The 23,161-nt window shown below is 34.0% G+C and overlaps 1 protein-coding gene across 1 annotated transcript; it reads right to left on the bottom strand.

Annotated features, from left to right (window-relative positions):
- Positions 1–2,156: 2,156 nt before the first annotated feature.
- On the bottom strand, positions 2,157–22,538 carry LOC127701651 (carboxypeptidase B-like). Its single transcript, XM_052205640.1, has 11 exons — positions 22,465–22,538; positions 20,134–20,209; positions 19,729–19,862; positions 19,000–19,093; positions 18,645–18,767; positions 17,264–17,368; positions 15,751–15,861; positions 11,489–11,582; positions 10,109–10,314; positions 5,314–5,398; positions 2,157–4,770 (listed from the first exon to the last, which is right to left on the bottom strand). Exons 1-11 carry the CDS (start codon positions 22,533–22,535, stop codon positions 4,574–4,576), a joined length of 1,296 nt encoding a protein of 431 aa, XP_052061600.1. The 5' UTR covers positions 22,536–22,538; the 3' UTR covers positions 2,157–4,573.
- Between the last annotated feature and the right edge of the window lie 623 nt (positions 22,539–23,161).

Raw genomic sequence — 23,161 nt, 5'->3', positions numbered from 1 at the left:
TCGACCCTTTTTCGTATGAAACCAGATGTGACTTACTATGATTTGGCGGTATTACATCTTCAAGGTCAAAACATAAAAGTTGTCAAATCCTTTTGGGATTATTATATTAAAGAGTCCATATCATGTACAATAAAAATAACCTACTTCCATCAGAACTTCTTGGTTTGGTTGATTAAGGATGGATGTCCTTTTTATACATTTTTGGGATAAATACCAAAATTTGTCAAAAAATGAGGTTTTGAACTATCTTCAGACGTTTATAATTTTAAGATATCTTTAGAAATAAGCATTAAATTGTTTGAATCTTAAAAAAATAGAGTGCTATTGTGAATTTTTAGTAAAATTTAAGATTTTTAAAAAATGACCCTAGTGCGAAACGAAATAAATCAGGGGACATTGGCGCTTCCTCTTTATATTCATTTCTATTAGATTCATGAATACTTTAAAAAAGGAGGGGGTATTAAATTCGGCCGCGAGGCCCTGCATCTCATTGCCGAAACCCCATACTGTCACCTGAAATCACCTGATTAAGGAGGGAATCCGGGGTAGAAACCCGCCTAAAGAACCATACGTTTTCAAATACCGATCAACAATCAAGTTCGCCATTAGTATGAATTAAACAAGGTGTGGGGTAAACGTCAATGAGACAGCAACCCAGACGTTTGTATATAATTTTGAAAACAGTCTGCTGTAAAACATGTACTTCTTTAGTCTGCATAGTTTTCTTGCAATTCGCCTCAACCCGATCCCTTGGATTCACCAGTGACCTTTCTATCTGTATGTCAATGTCTATTGACTTATCTGCCATATCAAATTCAAGTTGTGTGCTTGCTAGACATTTACATGTCATATATGGTACCCAATTTGACGACGTAGTTAGTAAATGTTATATGTTTCCACATAAGCCTTTGTCGTTAGTCTTCTTGATTCCCTTTCGCATGAATTTAATTGCCTGAATTTTAAAGTGAGGTAAAACTATTTTACCGTTTATTTTGCTTTCTCCCAAGTTGATGCTTTCTGTTCTTAGTATATATTGTATGTTTTGTTATTGGTCTTTGCCTACCCTGTTTATTTTCATATGCATATGTTTAACAGTGGCGGATCCAGAGGGGGGTTCCGGGGGTAGGACCCCCTTTTTTGGACGATCAATGCACTTGAATTGACATATAGTTGGAACCCCCCTTTTAAAAATGGCTGGATCCGCCCCTGCGGTTACCTCCAAGACATAACTCATATTTTAAGGCTTAGTATGGTTACTGTGCATGTAAAATGTTCAGAATGCCTCCTTTCTAGCTGATGCTATATCTGCTTATATTCACAAGACTCTTCTATAGCTCAGGTAGCTACTGATGACTCCTATTTGACTCGTATAAGGTTTAAAGGTGGCTGATCCTAATTTTCCAGATATTATATAATGTGTGTCACAAAACTTTTTCATGGTAAATATTTACACAAAATCTCAAATGCCTATAATGGAGTTGTGTACTTCCTATTATTTGTTTTGATCTGCATGAATTTTTGAATTGCCTATTTCAAAACATGATCATTTCTATACAAATGGGGTGGCTGTAGTATAAGTTTTAAGCTCTATCGACGGTTTTTCTCTCTCTGCCCTCTTGCTATTTTCAATGTACGTACATATTTCTATCATATGTTTTACGCAAAAATGAGATTTTAGTTGACATAGACGCAGATAACGTCTTATTTTTACATATATGTAATGTGCCTGTGCATTAACAGGTGTTATAGATAATATATATACCTATAGTATGCGGTGTATAGTTGAATACAAATTGGGTTGACCAGGAGGGTGGAACATTTTGGGAAATGCCACTGGAAAAAGAGGATATTAAGGACAGGGCAAACATACCCACATACCTCTCAGACTTGTTGCAATGGTTCCATGACTTGCAGAGAGCGTGGCACTCTCTCGACACGTTTTCAATGTAATCTTTGTGTATTTCATATTTTTTGTTTCCAAAATTTTCTTTTATTCGTTACAATGTTATTTGATTTTTTTAGTTGTGTATGTTAATATGTATAGAGCAATACTAGTATATATTAAATACAGATAAGAGAATAAGCATAATACTATTTATTGTTCCAATTAAGAACCCTTGGTGGGCAGTATGACATGAACAACTTCAAGATGTTAATATATTTCAAAATAAATATTGAACTGCTTTATTTTCATTCTATACATGACACATTTCTGTTACACTCTTAAGAAATATAAACATAGGAACAGTTGAAAATGATGTTATAAACTGTCCTTAAATCACAATGACAAAAATAGATTTAAACTGTATAACGAAATAAATTTAGAATTTGAATAAATATGAAAAGGCTGTGCATATTTTCCCCCCTTTTTTTTAGATTAAGGTGGCTGGGGTGTCTTCCTCCATCTTGGATTTTGAAGTAGCAGATACCAATTAGTCTAGATCTTTTTTGAAATGTGCAAATTTTGAGTAGTATGTAATTCATGTGTAAGACTTTTCATGCTAATATAGAAAATTATGTGTTTTATGATATTTACGGCTATATTTCCTAAAAAAACACAATATTTTTGTTTGATTCATTTTATTTCAACTTTGCCACATAAGGGGAGATAACTAAGATAAAGTAATTTTTATAATAGAAAGTGTTGTGAATTTACCTATTTTAAATATGAAGCAAGAAAAACAAGTCTAGTGACCTCATTTTTTCCTTTTCTTATCTGAAAGCATGTTATAAGAGCTATTTTCTCACATTTTATCTTAAAATTCTATGGTGTAGTTTTCTTTTTGTCACTCAAAATTAGATTTTCCATGCATAATCTCTACAAAATCTGACAATTTTGCACAACCTGTAGCGTGAAAAAAAGTTCGGTGACCCATACTTTTTATTATATTTTGGAAAAAATCATGATAAAAACTACAGTTTGACAAATTATTAAAAAATCTATGGATTTTAATTAAGACCTCCCCCCATCCACCTTAAACAATTTTCAAATGAAAAAAATGTATGTATATATACATGTATATATTTGAAATACACTCAATGGAAGGGGTATGGGTTCGATGTACATGAATAAACAATCTAATTAACTAATTGGAAATATACATAAAAATGTCTTTTTTATTAGTGTTCTCATCTTGCCAAATCCTGAAAGGTATTCATTGATGCAATACTCATTTATATATTCATTTGTAAGAGCCATATCATAAATTATGTTTATACGGATACATATACAGGAGTAAAACATATAAATAAAGCAACTAGCAAATCTTTCTGTGTATAACCACCAAAAAAACATACCTTATACAACAACTGCACACCTACAGTAGGCTTTCACAAAACTTACCAATCCAAAGCAGAGCTATAAACAATCGTTACTCGCTAACTTGGCCAAATCTTTTATGCGGTGCACTCGACTCAACAAAACTACCTCTTTGAACGCCTCGTAGCGTAACTAACCATACAGAGAAAGCTTGTGCGTCATTTGTATTTTTTTGTCCTTATGGTTAATTTACCTCCTACATCAGATCCGAGAATTTCAACACAAACTATTATATCTTAATGCTTTAAAAAAAGAGTTTGAATTAACATATATCATAAAAAAATACCAGTACTAAGTATAGCAATGTTACAAAATTTATTTCTCCTAAAATCCTGTGCTCAAGCAAAATATACACCAGTGTTAAAAAGTACTAGCATGAACAGATTTCACAATAGTATAGATATTATAATGTGTTTAAATAATTTTCGTATCATTGAAACGGAAATGTTCACAGCGTTAACATATCATTTTTTTTTAAACAAAATTTTGCATACGAATTTTCAAGAAATCGCAATTTAAAGTAAAAACTGCATATTTGTCGCCGCATTTAACGTACAGTCTTTACATTTTTACATACCTATTGCACAAATTTGAATTTGAGTATAAATGCTGCATTTAAAGTCAAGTGTAATGCTATTCCAATAACACCTAAAATCAGATTTCAATGATTCGATGCTGGTAAATGCCAGAACTACTGCAAGTGTCATGGTTTAGAGGGATCTTACAACTGAAGAAGGATATAAACACAAATTTCACTGAGAAATCATGACCATGACAAATATAATAAAATATCAAAATTTAAAGAAAAGTCACTGAAATGGTGATTCTTATTCAAAACCTATTTTCTGACGTTAAAAGAAATGTCCTTTGAGTGACTAAGAGAGAGACATTCTGGCAAAGAGAGAGACATTCTGGCAAAGAGAGAGACATTCTGGCAAAGAGAGAGATTTTGCTAGTAGGAAAATTTCCCTCAAATTCAAAGAAAATCATAAGTAAGGTCTTTTTGTAGGTATCTTATTTCCTCATTATACAAAAACATGCCAAGAAAGATGAAGCATATCATTTCTGAACACCGTTTGTTTTCCGATTTTTTTAGCATGCAGATTTCCGAATACAGATGTGTTTTGCTCTTTGTTTTGTTAATTTTGGCTGTCCTTTTCCGTTCGTATAGTACTGATAACATATAACAACAATCTAAATATAACAAACAAAAATGTTGACGACTTTATTTAGTCAACTGTAAAAAAGCCATCGCTACTTTGTCTGCGGTAAGTTTTTCAAGTCATTGACAAAGGCTATGACACCATCCATTGTTTCCTGGCATGTAGGAATGATACTGCTTTCTGGTAGCACAAACCCATATCTTCCTGTATCCCGTAGCTCCAATGTGTAGGAATATTTTATACCAGCTCCGCCCTTAGCATAGTCATCTGATCCACCGGCAGCTGAATCTGTTATATATTCAACAATAGAAATTAATGCTTCAGCCGAAGTACAATTACAGTCTAGCAAATGTTAGTTTTTTATCATTAGATGGTCGTTATAATCCTTTATTAATAAAAATACAAAAAATGTAGCAATCAGAACTTTGGTTGTCTTCTTTGATTAGTTGACATGAACTAGTTTCGACAAAATTGATGCTTTCATGGTTGATTTCCATAAATATAACTGGATAATACATATACAAAACTTTTCTATTTCAAATACTAGTAGTTCATATTTACAAACTTACTCTTACTTTAATCTCACCTAAGGAACGGCAAATGCAAATAAAGAAACAGTTGAAAATTATAATCAATGAAACGAGAAATGAAGACTAGTGACAGATGCGGATCTAGGATTTTGAAAAAGGGGGCCCGCGTGCCCCAAAACTAGACAAAATTTGTAGTGGAACCGGTAAAAAGTCTGGATAAACCATAAATATAGCTCCATAATGGGGGGACCGGGCACCCCCCTAAATCCGCATCCGAGTGAGTGTAATAGTTTATACTTACATAGAACGTTGGTGGAGGACCCAACTGTATATCTAGTGTTAAATCTGTTTCTGATTGCAGCTCTGGCTGTGTTTCCAGCAGCTTCCTAAACACAATAAAACACGAGTACTTATAGCTGTTAGAATCTGACATAATAACTGTATACACACACCACAAGAAAGTGGAATCGTTTAAGAGAATAGATTACAGTAGCTGTATTTGGTAAAAACTTTCGGAAATTTTGGGTTCTCAATGATCTTCAACTTCATACTTTATTTGGCCTTTTAACTTTTTGATTCGAGGTCACGCGCGTCCGACATACAAAGTTATAAGCCTTGTATCTTTGACGAGTTTTTTTAATTCTAAAGAGTTTTTGTTTTTAGTTTTGTTGGGATGTTACCTCATTGACGTATACCCAACATCTCCTTTTTATTCATAATTGTAAAACAAATCCGGTTTCTATACAAATAACAGATCCGTGCAGGCCAGTAAAGTCCAACGAAATGAAATATGGTAATTGAAAAGGTACTTTAGTTGTGTGTGTCAGTGTTGTCAATTATAAAACAACTATAACGTGTGTGGAAAACCGAGTCTACACCCCAGTGGCGGATCCAGAACTTTTCATAAGAGGGGGCCCGCTGACTGACCTAAGGGGGGCCCCCGCTCCGGTCATGCTTCAGTGATTCCCTATATAATCAACCAAATTTTTCCCACGAAAGGCCCCCCCCCCCCCCCCCCCCTTCCCTGGATCCGCCTATGACCCGGGTTTATTTAAAACTTGACTGACCCTAAATATTTTACATTACCATATCATTTACGCTATATTATTCATATTACCAATGAATACTATATTTTCGAGTTGAACCTGAGACTACTATAACACAGAGATTGGTCACTTCCCGTACGGACCAGTCAAATTGTAATTAATACGATGCCTCCGATCACGTGACTCGGCAAGAAGGCATCGATCCACCATTGTTGATTACGGAAGAGAAAATTATAACTAATTTTATAACCGATGTGACTGATTGAAGAGTGCTATATTTTGGAAAGAATGAAAATAGGATTTGAAATGTAAATAAATGTTTGTTTTTAAACACTTTACCATAGTTTTATATTTTTTGTCCTATATTCTCTATTCATTCTGTAAACCCCCATCCACACAATGAACGGAGCCTTCGTGTATCTTGAGCACCCAGCTGTGAAATCAAAATTCATGTCCCATGCTTTTGAAACTACCTGTCTTCACAGGTAAATATTTGTATATTGGATACAATTAATGGACCTGTTTCACCAAATTGTAAAATTTCAATTGTCAGTAAAACATAATGTAAGATTAATATTATGAGATTAAGGTTCATCATAACAAATGGTCAAAAATGGCTGTATTTACACCTCAAAAACTACTCTGAGTACAGAGTAACCTGTGCAGAAAGTTTTAAGGCCTGGCATCCAATAGATATATAAAAGTTAAATGCATTTTGTTTTTCAGAAAAATAAAATCTTTTTTGGATTTTGATGGGCATTTTTTTTCGTGCCTGCAGAAGGTGTAAAAATAAACAAACACCTCAATTGCTTTTGATACTGTCCACTCAGTTACACCCTTTAACTCACCAATATTTGTGTAGATATCTATTGTCTGTCTATTGTCCATACCAATCAAGGAAAATCAATATAATTCAATACAGTTTTTACCTGAGAGGGAGCATCTCAAAGTTGTATTCCAACTTAGTTTAGTTTTACACCTTCTGCAGGAACGGAAAAAAATGGTCATCAAAATCAAAAAAAGATTTTATCTTTCTGAAAAACAAAATGCATTTAACTTTTATATATCTAGTGGATGCCAGGCCTTAAAACTTTTCTAACTGTACAGGTTAGTCTAAACACAGCCATTTTTTTCCATTTGTTATGATGAACCTTAATCTATACACATTCAGATTCATTCACATTTTAAAGAGTCGCATAACGGAAAAAAACTAATAATGATAACAAAAAAAACCATTTCTAAATGAATAGTTGTAGTACAGCTTGATTGATTATTTATCTTAACAAATAGTATTTGTTCATGTATTGACATATTGACCGACTCTGACAGTGTATACAGTATGCCAGTACTTTGATTTCCCATTCGCTTCTGTGTTTTCTATTTCTTTATTCCGACTGGTTACTCTGTGAACTCCTTTGATATTGAGGCACTCTTTTCAAATTCTTTGCAGAGATATAGAACACTGACACTTTATTGTGATATCTATATATTTATTATTCTTATTCTGGAAACCATTCTTTATATTCAGATTCCAGTATGTGAAGTATATAGAAGTACAGTAACTTTATAGAGGAGCACTGCTCAGCCCCTTTATTATATACACGGGTAATTATTTGAGATTGCCTATAATAAACCATATAGAACCCTACTCAGAGGTATTTACGTCCAAATTGATGAGTCTACATAGTGATTTGTTTGCACCAGTCCTAAGTCAGTAACCTGATGTTCAGTGGTTGTCGTTTGTTGATGTGGTTCATAAGTGTTTCTCGTATCTCGTTTTATATATAGATTAGACCGTTGGTTTTCCTGTTTAAATGGTTTTACACTAGTCATTTTTGGGCCCTTTATAGCTTGCTGTTCGGTGTGAGCCAAGGTTCCGTGTTGAAGGCCGTACTTTGACCTATAATGGTTTACTTTTACAAATTGTGACTTGGATGGAGAGTTGTCTCATTGGCACTCATACCACATCTTCTTATATCTAATAACTGCAATTGATAGATAAAAAAACATTTTAATACTGATTATGTAAAAGCGGGAACAGTGGTTATGTGTCGTCTGCTACGGTTATATACAAAACTGAAGTCTTAGTTAAAATAACGTTATTACATCCAGTAAGCTTTGACTGTTTGCCTATGACAGTATCATCTACAAAACCATAAAATCTCAAAGTGACTGTGATGCACTACAGTAAGATTTAGATGCAGCTGCTAGATGGGAGCAAGACTGGTTGATGGCTTTCCATCCAGACAAATGCACAGTCCTTACAGTCTCACCAAAGATAAAAACAGCTTAAACATGACCATATCCTCCACAATCACAAACTTGAACTGGTCTCTTCAGCTAAATATCTGGGCATTACACTACAAGCAAACTTAAAATGGTCAAAACATACAGACAACATCATAGCTAATGGCAACAAATCTTTGGTCTTCTTAAAAAGAAATTTAAAAACATCATGTCAAAACTCAGGCATATCTGGTGCTAGTCCGACCAAAACTGGAATATTCATGTTCAGTATGGGACCCTCACACAGTTGAACAAAAATCTAAAATCGAGATGGTCCAAAGACGAGCTTGCCAGATATGTCTGTAACAGGCACCATAGCATCAGTATTACGACAGACATGATCTCACTAAACTGGCTAAGGCCAACACTACAAGAAAGAAGACTACGCACAAGACTAAGAATGTTCTACAAAATAGTACATCAAATCGTAGCAATCCCATCTGCTATTCTCATACCATCAGACAGTAGAACCCGCAAAAATCATAATTTCACTTTCAGACACATTTCAACCAAAAAAGATACGTATCAATTTTTCTTTTTTCCATATACCATAATTCAGTGGAATTTACTGCCAATCCATAGAGTCGCTGTCACTACAGTCGACACTTTCAGAGAACAGCTCATACCAGCTGTTCTCCACAAGTTCATTTAACTTATTATTAGCCTAGCATATGTACATGGTTTTAATCATAATTTAAAAAAATGTACGCACTTCAAATTCATTTTCAATTATTATTGTTTTTGTAAATATATATATAGGCCAAGCTGCGCAAAACAGTAAATAATCTTCAGATCAATGAACGACTACTGATAACCTAAAGAAGAAGAAGAAGGTTCATCATTACCTTTTGGCTAATAAGGCCGTATTTACACCACAAATTTTACTCTGAGTACAGACAAACCTGTGCACCTGGAAAGTTTTAAGGCATGACAGGAACTAGATAATTATATTTTAAATGCATTTTATGTTTCAGAAAATTATAAACTTGTTTGGATTTTGCTAATTATTCTTTTTCATTCTGCAGAAGGTGCCAAAATAAACTAAGTTGGGAAAGATGTTTGAGAAGCTCCCCTCATATAAAAAATGGTGCGAGTAGTATTGATTTAAAAGGACAATTGATGGACAAAAGACATCTGCAAAAAAAGGTGATTTAAACTGTGTAACTGAGTGGACCGTATGAAATGAAACTCATGTGTTTGTTTATTTTGCTATCTTCTGCAGACTGGAAAAAAATGCACATCAAAATCCACTGTACGTTTTTAATATTCTGAATCATAGACTACATATAACTTTTATATATCTAGGTCCTGCCATGCCTTAAAACTTTCCCTTAAAACTTTCCTTGATGCATCAGTTTGTCTGTACTCATAGTAGATTTTGTGGTGTAACCACGGCCATAATTTTCAATTCCTTTTTATAATCCTTAACTTTAACAGTAGTCACGGTTTTATTGCGAAATCGCGAGTGACCAATCTCTGTGTTGTAGTAGTATCAGGTTGAACTGATCCTCCATAGGCGGATCCAGGGGGGGGGGGGGGGCCTGGCCCCCCCTTTGGTGGGAAAAATTTGGTTGGTTGTATAGGGAATCACTGAAGCATGACTGGAGCGGGCCCCCCTTATGAAAAGTTCTGGATCCGCCACTGTCCTCATCCACTAAAATATCCCCATCCCTAAATTATCTTTTAGATGATTTTACCTCTTTACATGATTGTTAACACGCCTTTAAAAATGTATACGATATGGCTTGCGAACAATGTACATACCAAGTCCACCCAGTCTGTTGGTAAAGCCGATGTATATCCCCATGGATATAACCACATCTGACCGTATGAATGAACAGTAAGGTATGAAATAAAATCTGCATTTGAGGCGGAGGCAAAGTAATCTCTTATTGCTTTGCTCTCTGCTTCACTAAATGCACTAACACCGGAAAAGACATCACTACAAGCGCTCGTGGATCCGCCAATTGCTGTAAAAAGAGAATATCATTTTCTGAAATTTCTAAAATAGCCATTTTTGTTTCATAAACGGAAATTTTCTGTTGGGAATATTATCTTTCCAACCAAACAATATTTTAAAGATTCTTTAAAGTTAAAAAAGAAAAATCTACTAACAAATAATCTCTATTTGGTAATATTATATAATGTCTTCATTATTGTTTAGGGTTTGTGAAGCATTGATCTCAATATACGCTATACAAGCCCTGTCAAAAGAATGCAAAGACAAACTTTTAACCAGTTGCTTGAGCGATAATCCATGAACAAAAAAAGATAATGGGATTACGACTACGACAAGTCATTCAATATGATGGCCACCGTAAAACTAATAGCGTCTACTTCAGTTTTACTCTATAGAGCCCTTAGTACAGTAGCCTCCTTTAGGCAGCAACACTCTTTCCATATACTTCATATGGGAGTGATTTTGCATTATTTCTATATAAGAAATAAAAGTTCACATTAGAAAACATCGATTTCTCTGTAAAGATGAAATCATGAAGTAGACATAGCTCCATCTGCTGTATCTTTTATTTCAAGTTTAATAGGATAGATGCCATCAATACCTTCGATACATTTTGAATTATTCAGCAAAAAGACAATATAGGAGGGATGTGCAGTTAGAGGAATTATGCCTTATTCTTTTAATTCAGAAGCCTTGCATGAAGTCTGCTTCAGGGCTTGTAAAAACGTTTTTTACTAGAAAATTAAACCCTTCTAATATTATTCCTCATAAACAGCGAATTCTTGGCGTTAGAACTGTTTGCCTTAAACGAACGAACTTGTTTAATCAACAAATGAATACTAAGTTCAACTAAATACAAGTTGAACCTTTTCGAAAAGATACTGAGTGCTTCGCAGTATCATGAACCCCGTCAACAATGACGCAATGATTTTTGATCGGGTCTTGAATACCCATACTGTAATTCTATTTCTTTTTTTTCGTATGTAAAAATATCTTTTCCTGTCTCGGGCATGTTCCCAATTCTGTATCTAATTCTAGACAATAGAACCTTAGCCACATAATACGGCAACCAAGCAGAACCTATACCGGTATTTGTTGTAATAATTTCAAGATGGCATGAATATGGAATAAAAAGCAATAGACAGTAATGTGGAGCAAACATTGACAAAAATTAAAATACATACCCGGATTCCACTGGTAACCGAAGTTTCTATTGAGGTCAACACCATGACAGGTTGAACCAGAATTTGTACGTCTATTCTTTCTCCACAACCTGTCCTAAAACATTTGTGAATCAAGTTGTAAATGTGAAAAAAAGATAGATACCCTATTCAAAGCGGCACTGCATACAAAATTTTCAGATTATTAATAGCAATAAATTAAAAACCGTTGATAAAAAATATCAAAAAAAAAAAAAAAAAAAAAATGATACTCCATGGTAGTTCCCAACAAGCAGTTCCTGTTTAAAATTTTGACTAAAAAAAGGAAAAAAGTCTGGAAGAAATGAATTGAAGATAACATGGAAGTAAACACAGATACAAATAACTAATCATTGGCAGTCACATAGCCAAAGCAGAACCCTTCGTTGAATAGCTTCATCGTCAACAACAATTATAGCATAAGTAACTAATCATTGACAGTCGCATAGCCAAAGCAGAACCCTTAGTTGAATAGCTTTATCGTCAACAACAATTATAGTATAAGTAACTAAGCAGTCACATAGCCAAAGCAGAACCCTTAGTTGAATAGCTTCATCGTCAACAACAATTATAGTATAAGTAACTAATCATTGACAGTCACATAGCCAAAACAGAACCCTTAGTTGAATAGCTTCATCGTCAACAACAATTATAGTATAAGTAACTAAGCAGTCACATAGCCAAAACAGAACCCTTAGTTGAATAGCTTCATCGTCAACAACAATTATAGTATAAGTAACTAAGCAGTCACATAGCCAAAGCAGAACCCTTCGTTGAATAGGTTTATCGTCAATAACTAATCATTGGCAGTCACATAGCCAAAACTGACCCTTCTTTGAATAGCTTCATCGTCAACAACAATTATAGTATAAGTAACTAATCATTGACAGTCACATAGCCAAAGCAGAACCTTAAGTTGAATAGCTTCATCGTCAACAACAATTATAGTACAAGTAACTAATCATTGACAGTCACATAGCCAAAGCAGAACCCTTAGTTGAATAGCTTCATCGTCAACAACAATTATAGTATAAGTAACTGATCATTGACAGTCACATAACCAAAGCAGAACCCTTAGTTGAATAGGATCATCGTCAACAACAATTATAGTATAAGTAACTAAGCAGTCACATAGCCAAAGCAGAACCCTTCGTTGAATAGGTTTATCGTCGATAACTAATCATTGGCAGTCACATAGCCAAAACAGAACCCTTCTTTGAAAAGCGTCATCGTCAACAACAATTATAGTATAAGTAACTAATCATTGACAGTCGCATAGCCAAAGCAGAACCCTTAGTTGAATAGCTTTATCGTCAACAACAATTATAGTATAAGTAACTAAGCAGTCACATAGCCAAAGCAGAACCCTTAGTTGAATAGCTTCATCGTCAACAACAATTATAGTATAAGTAACTAATCATTGACAGTCACATAGCCAAAACAGAACCCTTAGTTGAATAGCTTCATCGTCAACAACAATTATAGTATAAGTAACTAAGCAGTCACATAGCCAAAACAGTACCCTTAGTTGAATAGCTTCATCGTCAACAACAATTATAGTATAAGTAACTAATCATTGACAGTCACATAGCCAAAGCAGAACCCTTAGTTGAATAGCTTCATCGTCAACAACAATTATAGTATAAGTAACTAAGCAGTCACATAGCCAAAGCAGAACCCTTCGTTGAATAGGTTTATCGTCAATAACTAATCATTGGCAGTCACATAACCAAAACTGACCCTTCTTTGAATAGCTTCATCGTCAACAACAATTATAGTAAAAGTAACTAATCATTGACAGTCACATAGCCAAAGCAGAACTCTTCGTTGAATAGGTTCATCGTCAATAACTTATCATTGGCAGTCACATAGTCAAAGCAGAACCCTACGTTGAATAGCTTCATCGTCAACAACAATTATAGTATAAGTAACTAATCATTGACAGTCACATAGCCAAAGCAGAATCCTTAGTTGAATAGCTTCATCGTCAACAACAATTATAGTATAAGTAACTAAGCAGTCACATAGCCAAAGCAGAACCCTTCGTTGAATAGGTTTATCGTCGATAACTAATCATTGACAGTCACATAGCCAAAGCAGAACCTTAAGTTGAATAGCTTCATCGTCAACAACAATTATAGTATAAGTAACTAATCATTGACAGTCACATAGCCAAAGCAGAATCCTTAGTTGAATAGCTTCATCGTCAACAACAATTATAGTATAAGTAACTAAGCAGTCACATAGCCAAAGCAGAACCCTTCGTTGAATAGGTTTATCGTCGATAACTAATCATTGGCAGTCACATAGCCAAAACAGAACCCTTCTTTGAAAAGCTTCATCGTCAACAACAATTATAGTATAAGTAACTAATCATTGACAGTCACATAGCCAAAGCAGAACCCTTCGTTGAATAGGTTCATCGTCAACAACAATTATAGTATAAATAACTAATCATTGACAGTCACATAGCCATGGCAGAACCCTTCGTTGAATAGCTTCATCGTCAACAACAATTATAGTATAAGTAACTAATCATTGACAGTCACATAGCCAAAGCAGAACCCTTAGTTGAACAGCTTCATTGTCAACAACAATTATAGTATAAGTAACTAATCATTGACAGTCACATAGCCAAAGCAGAACCCTTAGTTGAATAGCTTCATCGTCAACAACAATTATTGTATAAGTAACTAAGCAGTCACATAGCCAAAGCAGAACCCTTCGTTGAATAGGTTTATCGTCAACAACAATTATAGTTTAAGTTACTAAGCAGTCACATAGCCAAAGCAGAACCCTAAGTTGAATAGGTTCATCGTCAATAACTAATCATTGGCAGTCACATAGCCAAAACAGAACCCTTAGTTGAATAGCTTCATCGTCAACAACAATTATAGTATAAGTAACTAATCATTGACAGGCACATAGCCATAGCAGAACCCTTCGTTGAATAGCTTCATCTTCAACAACAATTATAGTATAAGTAACTAATCATTGACAGTCACATAGCCATAGCAGAACCCTTCGTTGAATAGCTTCATCGTCAACAACAATTATAGTATAAGTAACTAATCATTGACAGTCACATAGCCAAAGCAGAACCCTTAGTTGAATAGCTTCATCGTCAACAACAATTATAGTATAAGTAACTAATCATTGACAGTCACATAGCAAAAGCAGAACCCTTAGTTGAATAGCTTTATCGTCAACAACAATTATAGTATAAGTAACTAATCATTGACAGTCAAATAGCCAAAGCAGAACCCTTAGTTGAATAGCTTCATCGTCAACAACAATTATAGTATAAGTAACTAATTATTGACAGTCAAATAGCCAAAGCAGAAGCCTTCTTTGAATAGCTTCATCCTCAACAACAATTATAGTATAAGTAACTAATCATTGACAGTCGCATAGCCAAAGCAGAACCCTTAGTTGAATAGCTTTATCGTCAACAACAATTATAGTATAAGTAACTAAGCAGTCACATAGCCAAAGCAGAACCCTTAGTTGAATAGCTTCATCGTCAACAACAATTATAGTATAAGTAAATAATCATTGACAGTCACATAGCCAAAGCAGAACCCTTAGTTGAATAGCTTCATCGTCAACAACAATTATAGTATAAGTAACTAATCATTGGCAGTCACATAGCCAAAGCAGAACCCTAAGTTGAATAGCTTTATCGTCAACAACAATTATAGTATAAGTAACTAATCATTGACAGTCACATAGCCAAAGCAGAACCCTTAGTTGAATAGCTTTATCGTCAACAACAATCATAGTATAAGTAACTAAGCAGTCACATAGCCAAAGCAGAACCCTTCGTTGAATAGGTTCATCGTCAATAACTAATCATTGGCAGTCACATAGCCAAAACAGAACCCTTAGTTGAATAGCTTCATCGTCAACAACAATTATAGTATAAGTTACTAAGCAGTCACATAGCCAAAGCAGAACCCTTCGTTGAATAGGTTCATCGTCAATAACTAATCATTGGCAGTCACATAGCCAAAACAGAACCCTTAGTTGAATAGCTTCATCGTCAACAACAATTATAATATAAGTAACTAATCATTGACAGTCACATAGCCAAAGCAGAACCCTTACTTGAATAGGTTCATCGTAAACAACAATTATAGTATAAATAACTAAACATTGACAGTCACATAGCCAAAGCCGAACCCTTAGTTGAATAGGTTCATCGCCAACAACAATTAAAAGCATAAGTACACCACTGTACAACTTACTGAAGCGAACGAATAACTGTATCCATCTGGATTAAGTACAGGTACAATATACCAGTCATATGTATCTACAAGGTCTTCCACACTCTGTAACTGATCGGGGTTATACTTCAACTAAAAACACATGCAAAGAAAGCATATAGTAGTAGCATTCATAAAGTATGTTAAATAATATTCATTGATCATAGACAAAAATAAAACTGGGATAATAATAATGATTTTTTTTGTAAAATTTTACGCATTGCATTATTTACCCCACGTGCAGAAAAACCATCGTTCATATCATCTGTTTTAAGTTGGTTATTGTCTCGCCTTGACGGAGTCAAAAAGCGAGACATAGGTATGCTGTTTCCGGCGGCGGCGTCAACAATATATTAGTTTGTGATTAGGTGTTGTTTATGGTGAACCACTAGTGGTAGATCAATGATATTTGGTATGTAGTTGTATAAGCATATATATGGCATATCTCGTTTCCATGGTGATTATTTGGCCCCGCCCCCTCAGTCATGGTCTATTGACTTTGTAACTTTAGCTTAGTTTTCAAGTATTAGTTTGTGATTAGGTCAGTTTAATGGGGACAGGTAGTGGTAGGTCAATGATAATTGGTATGCAGTTGTATAAGCATTATCACATCTCATTTCCATGGAAAATATTTGGTCCTTACCCCTCAGTCATGGTCTATTGGCTTTGAAACTTTTGCTTAGTTTACATGTATTATTTTGTGTTTAGGTCAGTTTAAGATGAACCACTAATGTTAAGTCATTGATATTTGGTATGCGAATGTATTGCACCCCCTCATTATGGTTCATTGCCTTTGAAACTTTTACATAGTTTACAAGTTAATGTTTGTGTTTAGGTTTGTTTAAAGGGAACGACTTATGAAAAGTCAATGGTATTTGGCACGCAGTTGTAATTGCATTGGCACATCTGGGTTCCATGGAGATGGTTTAGCCCTGTACCTTCAGTCATGGTTCATTGACTTTGAATATTTGCATAAATTACATGTTAAAGTGTTGCTATTTTCATTTCAACATTTGCATTATCAGAATAACAAATAGGCGAGACATATCTCTGTGTTAACAGTCTATTTTTTGCAAAAGTTTTATTCAATAAACGTGATTTTCGCTTTTTATATCGTTCTGCTATGAATGCGATTTACTCTAAACTTTATTAACACATTTATATAACGTTAAAATAAACGTTCTCTTCCATTTGGACTGATATTGAAAGAGTTTTTCTCCTTTTGTCGAATATATCTACTAGTATTTTGTGTGGCCATTGTGTAAAATGAGTAATATTTGTATCTATATAAAGAAGGTCACTTGAAAAATTAAGACACCTTTCATAAATTACCGGGGTAAAGATAGCATTTTCGCTTAATTACTGGGGTTTAAATATCTGTAAAAATTACTTTATCATGTTTTCATGTGCAACTATTTCAGTCATACATGTAATTGTGTTTAGTAGCTCTGTCAGTCTGTGTGGTACAACATTATGAAAATATTTAGTTAGTTACCTGATCTATGAGATAAAGAACAAATGCAGGTGATATCCATTCACGGGCGTGTATGCCACCATCAACAAAGATAGCCTTTTTAGCTTGGTTACTGGGTTTGGATATCTGTCAAAGAACTATGTCACATTATCTTGTTTTCTTAAACACCAATATCAGATTTACTAAAAGAGTTCCGTGAAATTGCGGACGTTCATGTTTATATTCAAAATTCACGCTGTCAATTGATAATGTACATTAAGTAAATACGTTGTACTAAAGTTGAAAGAAGTATTTTTGTTTTGTTCAATTGCTTTGGTCATTTTTATGGGCTTAATTTTGTTACTCAGAGACCATTAGACTATAGTGGTTCGCTTTTGTTTGAAATTCTTGTTCTGTTTTTGAACAAATTTTGTTGCATTTATATACATTATTGTGCTTTGTTGTTTGAATATGTTGTTGGTTTTTAATCACATCGGGATTGACCAGATGCTAGCAGTTTACAACCATTTAAAACGTGGTGGATCGTTGTTTGAAATTCTTGGTTGAATTTTGGACCAATATTGTTTCGTTTATATACTGTATGCGCTGTTGTTTGGATATGTTGTTGGTGTTTATGATAAATTCTAATTAGGACATTCGGAAATCAATTTCTTTTCAAAACTTACCTTCATAAATAATGAAAAGTAATGATAAACAAACAAACGCTAGCTTCAGGATACAAAAGAATGTGCACAATATTCACGTTTAATAATCTTATATATAAAGATCACGAAAAAGTTTTATGATTCCAATGAGATAACTATCCACCAGGGACCAAAAGATGACGATGTGAACAACTATATGACACTGCACGGCCTTCAACAATGAGCAAAATCCATACCTTATAGTAAGCTATACATGTTTATATTGTAATTGGAAACAATTTATATATATAAGTGTTTATTTATATATTATTTCTATGCAAATGTTTCCATCATATTGTGTTGTGTAATACCCCCCCCCCCCCCCCCCCACCTTTTGGTATCCTGTTTGGTGATTAAAATATAATTCTTCTAGTGAATACACATAAGGTATAAATTCCAATTTTGGGGACTTGGGGTTATCTCTACATACTGCGAGTATAATTTTACTTTTGAAAGTAAAACCAAAAGGTTACCCCGTATTTTCATTCCAGCTTCAATCAGATAAATGATTAGGGTCTTTGACACAAGATAATAACTATCGACACAATTAAGTCCACTTTCATACATGGATTGACAGTTCAAGGACCATATTTCTACTAATTCAGGTTAATCAGATTTAAATCAAAACTCTATTTTGTGTCTACACGTGTAGCACAGTTGTTTGAGAAAGGTCAACTATATGTACCCATCAACGGAAACGACACTGCGTTGTCACCTACCTTTACAAGATGAATTTGTCTATTTTCTTCAGTATAACCAATCACACTATTACTGGAATAAATTGAGTCCCCTGATGGTCCAGTGCCTGTATCCTTGTTCAAGCTTGCTACGTACGCTTCAATCTAATAACAAAAGGGGCATTTGTAACATATTTTTATCTTCTTTTAAACGGTAGTATTGAAATTTTCCCGCCGTCAAGTTTGGGTCGCAAATGATCGCTCAAAATCTTTTTAAAAATTATAATAAAAAAGTATGCAGAAATGCAACTTTCTAGATATTGTCCTGACTTATGTATTAACGGGGATAACTTCCTTAAGAAATTAGTGACAATTTTTAAAAGTTTATCATACTTACTTGCGCGAACGAATGGTAAACTGTAAACATAAATTGTTGGGTTGCTCTCTTTTCAACGTGACTTGTGATGGGAGCAAATTGTTTATCTATCAACCTTTGAAGGAAATAATTGATATTTTATAGGAATATAACAAATTTCAATAAAAAAAGGCATGCACATATGTTTATTTTCAACTCTTCAATCAAAAACATATTAAAAAACTAACTATATTTTTACATTCACTTAAATCAGACGAAGGACATTTCCATCGCAGAAAGATATGATGAAGAAAGCAGTGTTTTCATCCACATGAACGGAATACTCTAAGCATGACGGAAATCATTCTGTGACAAGTTATTTTAGCACAACCTTAAAACCAGATGAAGTATTTTACTACAGAAAGAAGTGCTATTTATAGAACTTCCATACTTTGTCATACATAAGAACTTCGACCTAAATTGTATATACAATAATCTTGGTAATATAACGTCTATGCCATATGATATCTTTTCATTCACAAAGGGAAATTTGATGGATACATTTTACTTCCGAGGTTTACTTATGTCATTGTTGTCGGGGACGTGAGCAAATTCAGAGGACAACATATTAAATACTTTATTATAACCTATAATCTATGGTACAAAAATAACTACTTTATTATAACCCATAATATAGGGGGTACCCAAAATATGGAAAAAATCCATTTGAGGAAAAGTGGTAATGGCTTTAACCTTGAAACACATACTTACGATTGTATATCTTTTATCCAAGTAAAAAAAGGTATACGCGTGTTGGCTAGATCTTGTTTCACTGTACTTGATATTTTTGGCCAAATTTTGACATCCAGAGAGCTGTCGTTATGGTGGACATGCCATATATCTAACTTTCAAAAGAAAACACAGGTATTCTGTTTTATAATGTCAGTCCATTATTGTATGCGTGTCTTTATCTATGAGTTTATAAGATTTATTTTCTCATTTGTTTATTTGAATTTTTGAAATACTGTAGCAATGTCCATTAAGCATACGATAATAATTGATTTTAAGTAGTTGCACTCTTTTGATTTAAAGCCTCATTTAAACGATACCGTATGTTTTTTTTTTGTATATTTAAAAGCATTACAAAAATCTATAAAAATAATGGTGTATGCATACCCCATATTTCTGTACCATATTGAGAACATAACTTGCTTCATTCGTTGTTTTTGGAAAGATCTTTAACACTTCATGACTGAATCAGAAAAAGATCGTCGTGGTTAACTAAGTCACATAGACATTGAAACATTTATTAAAATCAACAAATATGTCAATTACGTGAGTATAGAATTTTTTTGTTTTAGCTGTAACAGTTATCATATTGGACATTGAAAGTCAATATATCTAGACATATACAAAACATAAGTACATTGACGGAACACATATAATTTATTTGTGCGAGCTTTAGAATCAGGACGAAAAGCGAAATTTTATATTTCTGACAACTTACTTGTTAAATACTTGTCCTGGTCTATGATGGGTAGTTGTCTCATTGGCAATACTACCATATCTCCTTATTTTTTTCATAATGAGCAATCCAATGGAAAAAACACTATATTCAGTAACGTTTAAAGACTCAATTTAGACGTTTTGTTTATTTAAATGACGCGGCATACTTTATTAGTATCATGCATGGTTTCAGGATTAAGCAGATGTTTTAATTTATATACTATTACTATATACCGGTATATCGAATGATATTATATTTATCCTGCAATTTACGCCCAGCACTTTAAGGTTTAGTTGTTTAAATTCATATAGTTGTCTCTAATTTTTCAAAGAAATCGACATAGTTTAAATGCGGACCGCGAAGAGAACCCCACAATGATTTGTCACACAATAAGAAATATTCACATTACCGTTTGCTCAATATGGAAGCGGAGTTACAGGAGAATTTATATGTACAAGTACAAGTACAAATAAAGCAAACATTTATTTGTGTACCTGTTATTTGTACAAAGTTGACTGATTGCAGGATAAAAGAAAATACCTAATTGACAAAACGGTATCCTTGTTCACTCTGCATTGTATTTTTTTTTCATCTTCAAAACTTTGGATCTTTAGCAAATTATGTCAATAAAACACAAAATCAAATAATATTTTTCTAAAATTTTCATTTCTAACAATTTAATTGAACACAGGTCACAGGGGCGGATCCAGCCATTTTTAAAGGGGGGAGGTGTCCCAACCCAGTATAAAGGGGGGTTCCAACTATATGTCCCCATTCAAATGCATTGATCGTCCAAAAAAGGGGGGTTCCAACCCCCGGACCCCCCTCTGGATACGCCACTGCAGGAGGTGTTGTGATTATCTTGTAATGCGATGACAGGGTAGGTGAGAAGATCTTTCAAATGAATATCCTTGCATTGTAAGAACTGAAAAAAAATCTTGCCCAAGACAGGATGGAAATGAATATTCTGCCCGACAAAATGCTGGAAATAGTTTTGTATAAAATGGAAAATAAAGAAATCGACCTAGCAACAGGTGAAAAAGAATATTCCATTCGCGAAAAAAACCCTGTATCCTAAAACAAAATGGCCGTACCATAACTGTGCACTGTTAAACGTGAAAAGAAGAAATCGTGATTGGAAGGCGTTTAGCTAGTTGAATAATATATGTCAAATACTTCACAGAAATCTAACACAATTAGATATAGATACTTTCTTTCTTAACATGTCATACTTTTCTAGGCAAGAAGCTAATGCTCATTTTTGACATATCTGAATACTTGATTTTTAATAAGATTTCTAAAACATGGATGAATCAAGAGAACATCCGTCCAGAATGCCAGCGGTTCGGTGTTGAGATGATTTACATGATAAATTTTGATTGTTCATTTTCTGCTTATATTTTTTTGTAATTTTACTAAATTCAGATTGCAACCTTAAACAAGTTTGACATAAGAAGGATTTGGCTCTCAAACTTATGGCCTCGAGCGTACATAATAAAGATTGTTCAAAATAATCAGTATATACTTAGATAATGTCTTTTTACTTTCAAATAAACAAATGAATTAAATGGAGAGGTGTCTCATTGGCATTCATACAACATCTTCTTATTTATATTAAAATGAATTAAAACATGGATAAAAAGTAATAAAGACAAATCTTAGAACATGCCTAAATGATTAAAAAACAAGAATGTGTCCATAGCACACGGATGCCCCACTCGCACTATCATTTTCTATGTTCAGTGGACCGTGAAATTGGGGACGGACGAACGAACGGACGAACGGATGCACAGACCGAAAAACATATTTAATGCCCATAAATGGGGCATAAAAAAGAGCAGTCACTATACATATTCTTATGATGGAAGACTTATATATTGATCTCATTGTCGTCTGCGTATACTTACTGCTGTAATCTCTAAATACAAGAAATAATCGTAAAATTTACATGTATCACGCTTTTAAAATCCAAACCATTGTATAAAATAATTTTTGATTACCCGTCATATCGTGTGTTCTGTGTTGTGACTTGAGATACCAGAAGCAAAGTGGTTATACACAGGAGTTTCATTTTGGTCCTGTAAAAGAAAAAAATGGAGTGTTTAAGTTCACTCAGAAAACGTAAAATATTTATACAACAATCATGTGCACAATTAGTTTTCATAAGTCATAATTTCAAATGTTACGGCAGTTGTTGATTATCGTGTACAAAAGTTTCTATTGGAAGTATAATCTATTCTTGATCATAGAAAATATTTTCCAAAGCATCCAAAGAATTATTGAGGCTCCTGAACTATAACATGGACGTATCTCTAATTATATGCTAGAATATAAATAAAGCAGATGTTGCGTACATGTTAATGAGTCTGAAACCCAAATACAAACCAAGAACCTGTAAGACGAATGCAACTAGAATGTAGGGCCTGTTTCGCCATTGCAGATATTAAGAGAGTCATCCATGTACAAATACCATTACGGTACCTGCATCTAATGGCATCAGCTCGGAGTTTTTTCCCTCGTGTCTTATAATACACGATACACAAGTAACGCCAATGGCTGATCCAGAGAAAGGAGAGGGGTCCAGGGTTTCGAAGCATCCCTTTCTTAGTATTTTTATCATGTAAAATTGACGGAAATGAAGGTGGATTTCCGCTTATCCAGGAGGAAAATCCCCGAAAAAAATTTCTGAGCTCGCGA

The sequence above is a fragment of the Mytilus californianus genome, unplaced genomic scaffold (assembly GCF_021869535.1).
Source record: "Mytilus californianus isolate M0D057914Y unplaced genomic scaffold, xbMytCali1.0.p SCAF_5, whole genome shotgun sequence".
NCBI lineage: Eukaryota > Metazoa > Mollusca > Bivalvia > Mytilida > Mytilidae > Mytilus > Mytilus californianus.
The sequence above is the reverse complement of the archived record's forward strand: the minus strand, read 5'-3'. Positions and strand labels throughout refer to the sequence as shown.

Excerpts from the sequence above, each read along its gene's own strand:
- LOC127701651 (XM_052205640.1), bottom strand. The coding sequence starts at position 22,535 with ATGAAACTCCTGTGTATAACCACTTTGCTTCTGGTATCTCAAGTCACA. Across the intron at positions 19,863-20,133 it reads ATATGGTACAGAAATATGGG|TTAGATATATGGCATGTCCA; the intron begins GTATGCATACAC and ends TTCTTTTGAAAG. Across the intron at positions 18,768-18,999 it reads TTTACCATTCGTTCGCGCAA|ATTGAAGCGTACGTAGCAAG; the intron begins GTAAGTATGATA and ends TTTTGTTATTAG.